Raw genomic sequence first — 12633 nt, 5'->3', positions numbered from 1 at the left:
ACAAACCCACAGGAAGAGTTCTACTCTGCTGAGAGGACCCCGGTAAGTCAGCATCGCCTCAGAGCAAGCAGGCATCCACCGGCCTGAGGACTTGGGCCCCGGGCCCCAAGACGGCGGTGTGCAAAGGGCCCTAAAAGCAGCAAGTGGGGAGAGGGGCGGGGCGGGCGTTTCCTAAAGTCCAGAGGTACAATGGTAGAGCCCCAGTGTACCCGGCCAGTGGCTCTGCGGACAAAGAGATGGCAGTCTGACCCGGTGCACACTCGCCATGTTGAGTGGTCACTATGAGCTGGAACAGACTTTGCAGCAGCAGACTTGTTTCCAGTTTGAGAGCCCCGAGGTCCAGCGGGCCCCCACTGGTTCCCAATCAGGAGCCACCCAAGGCCCAGGGAGTGCAGCAAAATCCTCCTGACCTCATGCAAGGCTCTCTGGGAATGCCAGCCCTCTAGCTGGGGGCCAGCCCCCTCTTCCCACCCTGGACCAGAGCAACAGTCGGCTGGGATTACACTCGGGGCGTCAGGCCGCACGCACTCCTCCCCACGGTCAGGGTCTCCCCAAATACCTGGGTGGTCAAAATTGTACTGTCCCTTCAAGGCCTTGGCCTTCTGTTCGGCAGTCAGGACCTTATAGAACCTGTCTTGGCTTAAGATGACCAACTTCCGCTGCCGGTGGTCCACTTCATTCTGCCCCAGCAACTCCATGATCTTCTCGCACACGGTCGACTACAGGATGGAGAAACGGGATTCCGGCCCCTTACCTCGCGGCCTGCCGGCGCTCCCTTCTGCAGGGCAGACAGACTGCCGCCGCCGACGCGGACCCCAACCGCCCCCGAAGCCGTTGGCCGCCGCCACCCAGGAGGCGGGCCCTGGGGACCCGAGGGGGCCGACGGGCGACGTCTCCGGAGGCAAGCGCCCCGCTTCCTGCACCCCAGGCCGGCCCTGTTCCACCGCAGCGCGCCCCCTTCGCTCCTCGACGCCGCCAGGCCTAGGGGAGCCGCTGGGCACCAGCGCGCAGGGTCTCCCCTCCAGGCCGCGGCGGTCACCGGGTTGGGAGGCCGGCCCCTTACCTTCCCGCTCGCTGTGCCGCCGCTCACCCCGATCAGGAAGGGCCGTTGGTGAGGCCGGTCGGCTTCCGGCGCGGCGGCCGCACTCTCGCCTCCTCCAGCCGAGGCCATCTCCGAATCCGCTTTTCCGCATCGGGTTCCGCGCTCGCCGCCCCTTCCCCAGACCAGCCAGCCGGCCCGCCCCTCGCGCAAAAGTCGGCGACGACTCCGGCAACTACCACTTCCGGGCGCTGTCGGCGCGGCGCGCGGGGCAGACCGGGAATTGTAGTCCGCGGCGCCGCGCATGCGTGAGAGCGGGCTGGGTCTGGGATCCGCAGACTTGGCTTCCCTAGTAGCGCTTGTGGGCCCCTCGTTTGCTGGCAAGCGCAAGTATGCTCCAGTTTCCGCGAAAGACTCAGGACTCGGAGACCCAGACCTAGGAAAGGCTTCCCTCCGCGCCTCCAGCCTTGAACTCGCCTCCTGGAGCGGCTGCGAGGGTCCCTTGGCCTTCAGCACAGGCACAGACGTGGAGCAAACGCCCCCAAGACGACTGGACTCGCACAGGGTGCGCTGGGGACACCCGGAAGGCAGAGCCCACGTCATTCTCTCCGCCTGTACCCGCAGTGCAAGTACGGATGGATTCAAAACAAGACGTAATGTATTGGGAGGCTTGCAGGAAGATTTTATCATGCTGAAATGTGCAGTGAAGTAACATGCAGGTACCATGGCAGGGCGGGGCTACCGGCGACTTAGGAGATCCCAGAAGGAAGGTGGGAGGAGACTCCGGCGTCCTAAGCCCTGTTGGGGAAAAAAAAACAAACCCAAACTCACTGCCGTCCAGTGGATTCCCACTCTTGGCCACCCGATAGGACAGCGTAGAACTGCCCCTGTGGATTTCTGAGATTTTAACTCTTTATGGCAGTAGAAAGTCTCCTCTTTCTCTCTCAGATCTGCTGGTAGTTTCAAACTGCTGACCTTACAGTTAGCAGACCAAGGCTAACCTTTAGCCCTGTAACCAAAAACAAATAACTTCACTGCCATCGAATCGATTCCTACTGAGAGTGACCACACCTATGGGTTTCCCAGACTACATTTCTCCTGCAGCATGGCGGCTGGTGGTTTCAAACTAAAGACATTGGGGTTAGCAGCCCAGGAAGGAGAGGCTGAGCGACCATCCCCCACACTGAAAGGAACTGACATTCGTGTTCAAAAGCCATTCCGCCCAGTAACTGCATTTTCAGGGCAGCCTGCTGGCTATCTCTGGAGTGAGGTTTGGATTCAAATGCTGCTTCTATAGGGTGCCCTTGAGCATGTGATATGACCACTCTGTCCTCCATTTCCTCTCGTCCCAAATGGGGAAACAACACTTAGTTACCTGCCACCACTCAAGTGGGTGCCTGAGACAAGCACCCCTGCCTTCTCAGAACTGAAGCTGACCTACTGCCGCCAGCCAGTGCCCCACCATCACGACGCCTTGGGGGTTAGCAGTCTGAATTAAGGGCCCAGCTCTAGGGGAAGGTGGACACCCTCTGCTCCATAGGAGGGTCCTTATCGCTGGTCTCTTGTCAACTTCTGTCTCACGGCTCCTCGAGGACCCCATCATCGCCATCATTCTTGCCCCATCTCTACCAGCTGACTTGGTTCCTTTTTCCATCTCAAAAGATGCTGACTAAAGACACCCAACACAAACCAAGCTGACAGTATTGAGTCCGTTCTGACTCCCAGCACCCTAGGGTAGAACTGCCCCTTTGGGTTTCCTTTACTGCAGCATAAAACCTCAGCCTTCTCCCTCAGAGTGGTAGGTGGTTTTGAACTGCTGACCTTAAGGTTAGTAGTTCAGTGCATAACCCACTGTGCTCAGGATGCCTTGATCTAAGACACATCCTACGCCAGTGGTTCTCAACCTTCCTAATGCCACGACCCTGACCCTTTCATACAGTTCCTCATGTGGTGGGGACCCTCCAACCATGAAATTATTTTCGTGGCTACTTCATCACTGTCATTTTGCTACTGTTATGAATTGAGCGACCCTTGTAAAAGGGTCATCTGACCCCCAAAGGGGTTGCGACCCACAGTCGAGAACCACTGCCTTAATGGCACCTGGAGTACTGGACCTCTGTGGTCAGGAGTCCTCTCTGACCAAGGTGGTCGGAGGGCCCGCCCCAGGGCCAGTCATCCATGTCCATGCTTTTTCCATCTGCAGTAGCGCATGGTCCCATCTTGTTTGGTCGGCCATTTCTGTAGTCCAGCCTTAGACAGCCATTGGAATTTTACCAGCCCAGGCCCCGCTTGGCCTGGCTGAGAAACAGAGACAGACCGGTTGAGAGAGAAATGGGGAAAGGTTTTCTTGGTTGAGAATGAGAGTTGCCAAGACTGAGACAGATCAGGGAAAAGGCTGGATTCTTCCAACCCCATTTTGTTCAAGTTCAGTGGATTTTGAGGAATTTCCTCAAGCCGACACAAGGGCTCAACCCCACACCACATCCACTTAATATTCTAAGTTGTGGCATGTTACAATAGCCTGCTTTATTTTTAAGTCTCATCTCTCTCTCTCTCTCTCTCTCTCTCTCTCACACACACACACACACACACACACACACACACACACACACAGATATTGGGTTTTTCTCCCCTGTAAGAATAGTGTAAAAGGTGTAATGGGTGATGCATTGGGCTGCTAACCGCAAGTCAACAGTTCAAAACCGCCAGCTGCTCTGTGGAAGAAAGAAGAGGCTTTCTGCTCCCATGAAGAGCCGTTCTTCCCCTGCCTTATAGGGTCAGTGTGAGTCAGAATCAACTCGATGACAGATGAGGGTTTTCTGGTTGGTTTGTTTTGTATTTTTTTAGAAAAACAAAGTGGTTTTGTCCCACGCCCTTGCTCTGCAGTGGTCACCCATGTAACCTGCTTAGACAAGTCACAGGAGTAGGAGCAGACCCGACACCTGTGACCTGGAGTTGAACCCAAGAGCAAAGAATACCTGGGCAGAGGACTTGACTCTGAAGAACTGTCTGCCCAGAACATGCGCAGCATCCCATAATAAGTGAGGGCACCCTTCCCAGAAGCCTTTACTCTGGACTCCATGTTAACACCTGTCATTATTGTTCATCCCATTACCATGACCCCACCCATGAACCCCAATTTCTGGAATTCTCCACCTCTGATCAGGAATAAGTATACTGTCCTTCCAGCTGTGTGAGTCCAGGTGGACGAGAGAAACAAATCCAGAGACACTTGTGTGTAAGAGAGAACTTTATATCAAAGAGCAATGTATATGAAGAAAACATCCCAGCCCAGTCCAGATCAAGTCCATAGGTCTGACATTAGCCCATATGTACGATACAATCTATAAATTCCTCTTCAGACTCACACAACACATGCAATGACACTAAATGAAGGAAGACCACAGGCCAGTGGGTGGAAAGTCTTGTGGATCCAGTGGCAGTGGAAGCATCTCAGCGCTGCCGTGGATCTCCATGTGGCTCCTCCAGCTCCAGGCCTCTAGAGTAGCTCCATGTGTCTTGCAGCAGGAAGACGAAGACGGAGCAGAATGTGTCTGGCCTCCAGTCATCTATTTATATCTGTGGAACCTCCAAATGATGTCATCAAGCTGCGACCTGATTGACAGGCTAGACTCCACCCCGTCACTCTTAATAGTCTCAAGGTGACACCAGATGATGTGCCGACCACACTGGCTTAACTCCCTTCAACACCTCTCCTTTACCCTGTTCAGCAAGACTGTGGCCCCAGGTGTCTGAGCGCCCTGCCACTTCCCCCTGGAAGGTACTTCTCTCCTGCACACATCCTTGTGTTTTCACAGTAAGCCTGGCTCTCTGCCTCAGTGTTCTAACCGGGCCGGGCAAGAGCCCAGTGTGGGGCACTCCTGCAGCCAGGCTAGCTCCTGGCAAAAGGGGGTTTCCAGTTTTATGTGTGCACACTCAGAAGCAAGTTGAGGAGATTATGAATATGTAATATGTTTCTGATGAATGGTCATGAATATGTATTCAGGGTAGATTTATGAGTCTTGACGGGAAATGGCTTGTTGGACCACTTGCTTTCAAATGTTGTCGAAGCTGCTAGTCTGGTGACATCTTTCCGGTGACTTTTGGTTCCCTTACCTAAGTACTTCCATCTAGGGAGGCCTGAGAGTTGTGACTCTCCTTTTGGCGCAAGGTCAGTGGACCAGATCCAGTTACAGCCGACACACAGCCCCTGTGGTGGGATACTCTCCCAGGAGGAACAGAATGGACAGGAGACAAGCAAATAAACAAAAAGCAAGCCCAGACTCACTGCCATTGAGTCAAATCTGACTTGCAGTGAGTCTACAGGACTGGGCAGAACTGCCCTGGTGGGTTGTGAGGCTGTGCCTCTTGACAGGAGGAGAAAGCCTGTCGGGAGTCAGCCCCGAACCAATCATCACAGGCTCGGCAGGTGCGATTGTACAGCGACAGTAAGTAAAGACTACAGGAAAGTCATAGAGAATAAGAGAGAGAGGAGAGAGAGAGAGATGATGGAGTCAGACACATTTCATGGTAGCAATGCTCACCTCAGCCCTGCTTGGTGATCTGCGTGAGGATGTGGAAGGTGGGAATTGCAGGAGCGAGAGAGGGCTTTATTACTAACCAGAGCTTATATATCTTTTGGGGGGCCTGTAAGCCCCCTAATTACAGGTAAAGACATACGTCACAGGAAAGGGTTGTACTACAGGTAATACAGACTTGAGAGGGGGACAATCTAGGGGTATGCACGCAATAGGAAGGGGAGGGACTGGGGACGCACATGTGACACGATGGGGAACCCTAGATTCAGGATGGCAGCCTAACTTTGGATGTCCCTGAGTAGATTTGACCTGTTCTCTGGCTCTCCGTGGAAACTATCCTTATCAGTAGGGAGTGAGCCCCACCTACAGTGGACCAGACAGTAGACTGATGGCTGAATGCCTTCAGGGAGAAGATCTCTAAGCATCTGACCTCCCACCATGTGCTGGCAAACAGCCTCTATGTTTGGCATATCTTTGGGGGAGACAAAGCTGGGGAAAAGTCTCTTTCTATCCCACCAAAGCCTCCTCTCTCTCCCCGAGAGCAACTGGTGGTTTCCAAAGGCTAAACTCAACCGAGGTTAGCAGCCCAACTGAGTCATCACAACCAGAACTCCTTAACAGGAGGTAGCCAGTAATTATGGGCAATATACGAGGTATCTATTCCAGCATCCATGACAACATCACTCCAGGTCCCTGGTCCCCTACTCCGATGAACCATGCTGACACACACAGGCCAGCAACGAAGGTTTCCTAAATGGGGTGTCTCAGCTTACCGGAAGGCCACCGTACTTGCCCAGTACATGGTCGTCAATGTTGCGGGCTCCAAGGGGTCGGGGAAGCCTGTCACTGCATTAGGCCGACACAGAGACCAGACTGATTAGAGGAATTCTAAATGTATACCTCACGCACTTACAACAGGAAAACAGCGGGGTTCTCCCCTGAGCTGTTTCAGAGTTCAGCCCCAGCCCTGTGTGGTCCTACACAATGTCATGTCGACTTGATAAAAATAAGTGGAGGGGTGGAGACTAGTCCGTCAATCGGGTTCACAGCCTGATGACGCCTCCTTGAGGGCGTAGCCTTCTCATGAGGATTCTGGGAACTTCCTCTCCCTCTCTGCCTTCGTCTTCCTGTTGACAAGTCACAGAGACTTGCTGAGTCCTGCAAGAGCCTCTCTCTTCCTATTGAAGAACCGTATCTACTCAGATAGCTGGAGGAGCCACATGGAGACCCGTGCCAGCTCTGAGATGCTTCTACTGCCACTGGATCCACAAGACTTTTCATCCACCGGCCTGTGATCTTCCTGCACTTGTGCTGTGTGAGTCTGACGAGTAATTTATGGACTAGTATCGGACATATCGGCTAATATCAGACTTATGGGCTTGATCTGATCTGGGCTGGGATGTTTTCCCAATATACAATTATTCTTCCACATAAAGCTCTTTCCTATACACATATGAGTGTCTCTGGATTTGTTTCTCTAGTCTACTTGGACTAACACACCCCACAAGCTGATATACAAGAAACAAGTTGATTTCCTTGTTTTTCACAGTGTCACCAGATAAAACTGACACTCTCAGAAGGCAGATTTTGCAAGGATCTATACTTACATTTCTCCAGGGGTCTTAGACTACCATCCCCTGAAGCTTCATGCACCTTTTTACTCCTTCCTGAGTCAGGGCATCAAAAATCAAAAATCAAAGGATTTTTTACTGCAAAGGTGGGGACTGCTATATTTTGGATTTTAGCAAGCGAAGTCTTAAATTCTCTGACATTTCCAGTGGTTGTATTAGCAGCAGGCTAACCCTTTCACCCCTCCAGCAGTCTCACTAATTCTGTGATGCTTTTGTTTTCCATCTTCTGTAATTGGCAGCCACCATTGTGGGTCAGCTTGTCCTTCTGTGGTGGCTGGGTGCGGCTGTGACTCTCGAAGTGATGTCCCTGGTACTTCACAGGCCAGCAGGGGCTCCCAAAGCAGACAGGTGGCAGTGGAGCCTCCAGTCTAAGAAGAGACAATGAGGAGGCATCAGCCTCCCATTTCAGAGGAAGAAATCGCTGAAAATATTACTCCTAACTTCAAAATATTGTCAGATATTGAAGACCGACTGGAAGCCGAACATTGTCAGAGAGAGTGCCAGAGGATGGGCCCCTGAGGTCAGAAGCCAGTCAAACGTGATTAAGGAGGAGCTGCTTTCTCAAAGTAGAGTTGAAGGTGACACGATCGGAGTAAAGTCCGGGGGGGGGACAGCTTCAGGCTGTTCCCTGGCTTTTGGGGCACAACTCAACACGAGAAGAAACAGCTGCAAACATCAATTAATAATCATAACTTGGAAAGTATGAATCTCGTAAAATTGGAAGTCTTTAAAAATTAAGCAGAACACATAAATATTGATATCCCAGGCCAGCGATTCTCAACCTGTGGGTTGAGACCCCTTTGAGGGTTGAACGACCCTTTTACAGGGGTCGCCTAAGACCAGCAGAAAACACATATATCCGCTCTCTGCTCCTCCTCGTGCGACAGACAGCCGCCTCTCCCGTTCCCGTGCAGTCCCAGCCGCGTCCCGGAGACACGATGGTGAAGGTCGGAGCGAACGGATTCAGCCGCATTGGGCGCCTGGTCACCAGGGCTGCTTTCAATTCTGGCAAAGTGGAGATTGTTGCCATCAATGACCCCTTCATTGATCTGAACTACATGGTCTACATGTTCCAGTATGATTCCACCCATGGCAAGTTCAACGGCACCATCAAGGCTGAGGATGGGAAGCCTATCATCAATGGTAAGGCCATCACCATCTTCCAGGAGCAAGATCCCGCCAACATCAAGTGGGGTGAGGCCGGTGCCGAGTACGTCGTGGAGTCCACCGGTGTCTTCACCACCACGGAGAAGGCCGGGGCTCACCTGAAGGGCGGTGCCAAGAGTGATCATCTCTGTTCCTTCTGCCGATGCCCCCATGTTTGTGATGGGCGTGAGAAGTACGACAGCTCCCTCAAGATGGTCAGCAATGCATCCTGCACCACCAGCTGCTTAGCCCCCTGCCCAAGGTCACCCAGGACAACATTGGCATCGTGGAAGGACTCATGACCACAGTCCATGCCATCATTGCCACCCAGAAGACCTCACACTTCCTGTCTGCTCTGGCTGCGCTATGGTCCAGAGTCCAGAGTTACAGTAGCTTCGGGGAGGTCGTATTTTCAGGGGGATGCCTTATATTTCAGCGAGAGGCAAAACTGTAAGTAGGTCTTATTTTCGGGAAAACAGGGTAGAACTGTCCTGCTTAACTCTTTAAATGCAGAATGCTACCTCGTGCTTCATCAACCAATGACCGGGGAGCCATTCCGGCGCATGGAGACGTCAGTCTGTCAGTGTGGAACTGTTTGCCACAGGGTTTTCGGGGACGTTCTGGAAGCGGGCACCGGGGCTTTTTTCTAGACTCAAACTACCAAGCCCCCCTCCCCTTCCATGAGCAGTGAAACAGTTGGGACGCACCGCGCAGGCACCCCAGCTAGAGCTTAGCAGACACTGAAAGATGTGACGACTAGAATGAAGTGACGTTTTTGCAGGGGTCCCGCGGGTCGGGAACAGGGCAGGAGCGCAGTCTTGGAGAGTTGCTTCCTGTGTCTGCGCATGTGTGAAGGGGCGCGGCACGCTGCACGGTCGAGGCAGGAAGAGAGATCTCACCAGGTTGACACCCAAGCTGCTCTAGGAGTCCGGCCTCGTCCGATTCAGAGACATGTTTTATTAAGCATCAAACAGGGAAAAAATCGAACGGGTCCACAAACGCTAAACTGCAACCTTGAGACGATCCACCTGCACTTTGAGAACATCTCACGAACAGATTTGAGCCCTGAAAAGCAGGGCAAATGTTCCAGCGGCTCAACTTTATAACAGTTATAACTAAGCCTGTGAAATGTTTCTGGATCGTGTCAGCATTTGGCTTTTTGAAAAACAGGTACCTGATTGATGGCAACCGAATGGTGGGCGTAGCATTTTTATCACACAGCAGAGTCCATCGATCACTGTGCTAGGCTAAGTCGTCCTGCATCAGTGGTTCTCAACCTTCCTCATGCTGCGACCCTTTCATACAGTTCCCCATGTGGTGGTGACCCCCCAACCACAAAATTATTTAGGTGGCTACTTCATCACTGCCATTTAGTTACTGTTATGAATTGGGTGACCCCTGTGAAAGGGTGGTTCGACCCTGTGTTAGATAGGGTTCTCTAGAGAGACAAAACCAGATTGCTAGTATATATATAATATAATATAACACAAGAAATTAACTGTTAAATTATATACAGACATCTATAATACAAGAAATGAACAGTTAAATTATAAAGCAGTACAAATGGCTCAGTGCGACTCACTCCCGTGAGAGAGTTGTGAGACACTAGCAGTCCTTCAAGTCTTGAGGGCTGTCAGGTAGTCCTCTGTAGAGAGAGAGAGCTAGGCTATCCCAGCACAGGCAGCAAACAGCAAGGGAGGTCACCAATTGTCAGCCAAGTCACCAACCATGAACCCCCAGCTCCAGAGATGTGCATTCCAATCGTGTGGGCTTAACGGGACCTCAACTTACAGTGACACAATCCACAGGCTAGGCGTCCCACAGGTAGTGCAGCCTGTAAATTGAGGCACAGAACAAGCAAGGCAGCTGCACACTGGTCCAATGATCAAAGAGCGAGAGACAAGAAAGGCGAGGTTCACCGAGCCATTTATCTCTCCGCCCTTCAATTAAACCCACTTGTGTTTATCGGCCAGGCTGGCACAATAAACTATCTCAGACACCCAACGTGGTCGCGCCCCACAGGTTGAGAACCGCTGTCCTACATGCAAGTGTGTGTTGTTAATGTGGTCTGTCTTCTGTGCTGTTCCTGCAAGCTTGCTATTAAAATTCATTAAAGGTAAAATTAAAAAAGCACAGAATAGCTAAAGCATATGGAAGAAATGATGATGTAAAAGAATCGGACAGAAACTCTCAAAGGACAGCATGAGAAGGCAAAGTGTTATAATGAAACGTGCCGAGACCTAGAGTCAGAATAGCACGAACACAGTCAGCATACCTCAGCATGAAAGAACTCAAGAAAAAATCAAACCTCGAGTTATAATCCTGAAGGATTCGATGGGCAAAGTAGTGAATGACACAGGAAGCATCAAAAGCAGATGGAAGGAGTCCACACCGTCACCGTGTCACAAATCATTGATCCATGTTCAGCCGTTTCAATAGGTAGCATATGATCAAGAACCAGTGGTGCTGACGGAAGAATCCCAGGCTGCAGCGAAGGCACTGCGGACAAACAAGGCTCCAGGAACTGAAGGAATGCCGATGGATATGTTTCCACAAGCTGCTGAAGCACTGGAAGCACTCACTCACCTCTGCCCGGAAATCCGGAAGACGCCACTGGCCAACTGACTGGAACAGATCCAATTTTTGTTCATTTCAAACAAAGGTGACTCAGGGAGCGACCAGAAATTCCAGCTGGATTCAGAAGAGGACGTGGCCCGAGGGATGTAATCCCTGATATCAGATGAATCTTGACTGAAAGAATTTTAGAAAGATGTTTACTTGTGGGTTTTTGTTTTGTTTTAGCTGTGCAAAGGTATTTAAGTGTTTGGATCCTGACAAACAGTGGCTAACATTGAGAAGGATGAGGATACCAGAACTTTTACTTGTGCTCAGACATGGGCCACAGGGCAGCCCCAGGGGACACTGCACACAACACCCGAGGGGTGTGCATCAGGGCTGTGTCCTCTCACCATACTTAATTGACCTGTATGCCGAGCAACTAACTTGAGAAGCTGGACTATATGAACGTGAACAGGGCATCAGGGACAGAGGAAGGCTTATTGACAATCTGCGATAGGCGTGTGACCAATCTTGCTAGCTGAAGACAAAGAGGGCTTGCTGATGAAGGTCAAGGATTGTAGTCTCGACGTAAAGAAAACAGAAATCTTCACAACTAAAAAGAACTCTTCAGCCAGCCAGGGTGCAGTGCAGCAAGGATGAAACATGCAACTTTCCTCTAGTTCTTTCATGCTTCCAGCCACCCCCCCTGCCACCACTCCCTGCCACCCCCCCCCCACTCTCAGGATCCCAATTCTACCTTACCAATCCGGCTAGACCAGAGGATGTTCGCTGGTACAGATAGGAACTGGAAACACAGGGAGTCCAGAAGAGATCAACCCTTCAGAACCAGTGGTGAGAGTGGCGATACCGGGATGGAGGTGGGGCGGGGGGCGGTAAGAGAAGGTGGGGTGGAAAGGGGGAACCGATTACAATAACCCCCTCCCTGGGGGACGGACAACAGAAAAGTGGGTGAAGGGAGACGTCAGACAGTGTAAGACATGACAAAATAATAATAATTTATAAATTATCAAGGGTTCGGGGGGGGGGGGGCAGGGAGGGATGGGAAAAAATGAGGAGCTGATACCAAGGGCTCAAGTAGATAGAAAATGTTTTTGGTTGTTTTTTTTTTTATAGAAAATATTTTGCCAATGATGAGGGCAACAAATGTGCTTGACACAATGGATGGATGGATGGATGGATGGATGGATGGATGGATGGATGGATGGATGGATGTGACAAGAGTTGTACGAGCCCCCAATAAAAAATAATACTAATTGCATGGCTGGATCAATGCCAGGTGGCTTCTAGCAGCAAGTGACCTTGACTCTCCCCCACCTGTGCGGAGCTGACCAGAGCTGGCTATGTAACCTGTCAGCAGCTTTGCAAGTTTTTTCTTTCTTTTACTCACGGCCCGTTTTGTTCACAGCCCATTTGGCTCAGTGCCCGCATTGTTCTCGGTCTGCCGCTCTGCACCCGGCACGAATACACCCGGAACCAGGAAGACATCTTACATTCCAGAAACCCAGACATACCTGCATCTCCCAATCCCTGACTACTTTACCTTATATGGACTCAAAACAGCTCAGTCGCATGTTCTCTGGCTGTATAAGCACCACCCCTGTAGCCTGGGGCGCAACTCCCCCACCCAGACACTGTGGACTGTGGGACTTCACCCAGGCTGGGTTTTTCTCCCCAATAAAGCCTGTTTGTTCTAATTCGA

At 51.5% G+C, this 12633-nt stretch overlaps 1 protein-coding gene and 1 pseudogene across 2 annotated transcripts in view; one reads left to right on the top strand and one right to left on the bottom strand.

The window, feature by feature from the left end:
• The window catches only part of UCK1 (uridine-cytidine kinase 1), a 5429-nt gene extending 4142 nt beyond the window's left edge, over positions 1–1287 (bottom strand). Inside the window, exons 1-2 of one of the 2 annotated variants that reach the window (XM_075560603.1) lie at positions 1064–1287; positions 560–719 (exon numbers count right to left, since the gene is read on the bottom strand). In XM_075560603.1, coding sequence (XP_075416718.1) covers positions 560–719; positions 1064–1171 — 268 coding nt within the window. In that variant the 5' untranslated portion in view covers positions 1172–1287. The remainder of the gene's footprint in view (positions 1–559; positions 720–1063) is intronic. The other variant, XM_075560602.1, reaches the window with a different exon arrangement.
• LOC142459233 (glyceraldehyde-3-phosphate dehydrogenase-like) lies at positions 910–12633 on the top strand (annotated as a pseudogene).

The sequence above is a fragment of the Tenrec ecaudatus genome, chromosome 10 (assembly GCF_050624435.1).
Source record: "Tenrec ecaudatus isolate mTenEca1 chromosome 10, mTenEca1.hap1, whole genome shotgun sequence".
Classification (NCBI taxonomy): Eukaryota; Metazoa; Chordata; class Mammalia; order Afrosoricida; family Tenrecidae; genus Tenrec; species Tenrec ecaudatus.
Note: the sequence above shows the minus strand (reverse complement) of the source record. Positions and strands in the feature narration are given on the sequence as shown.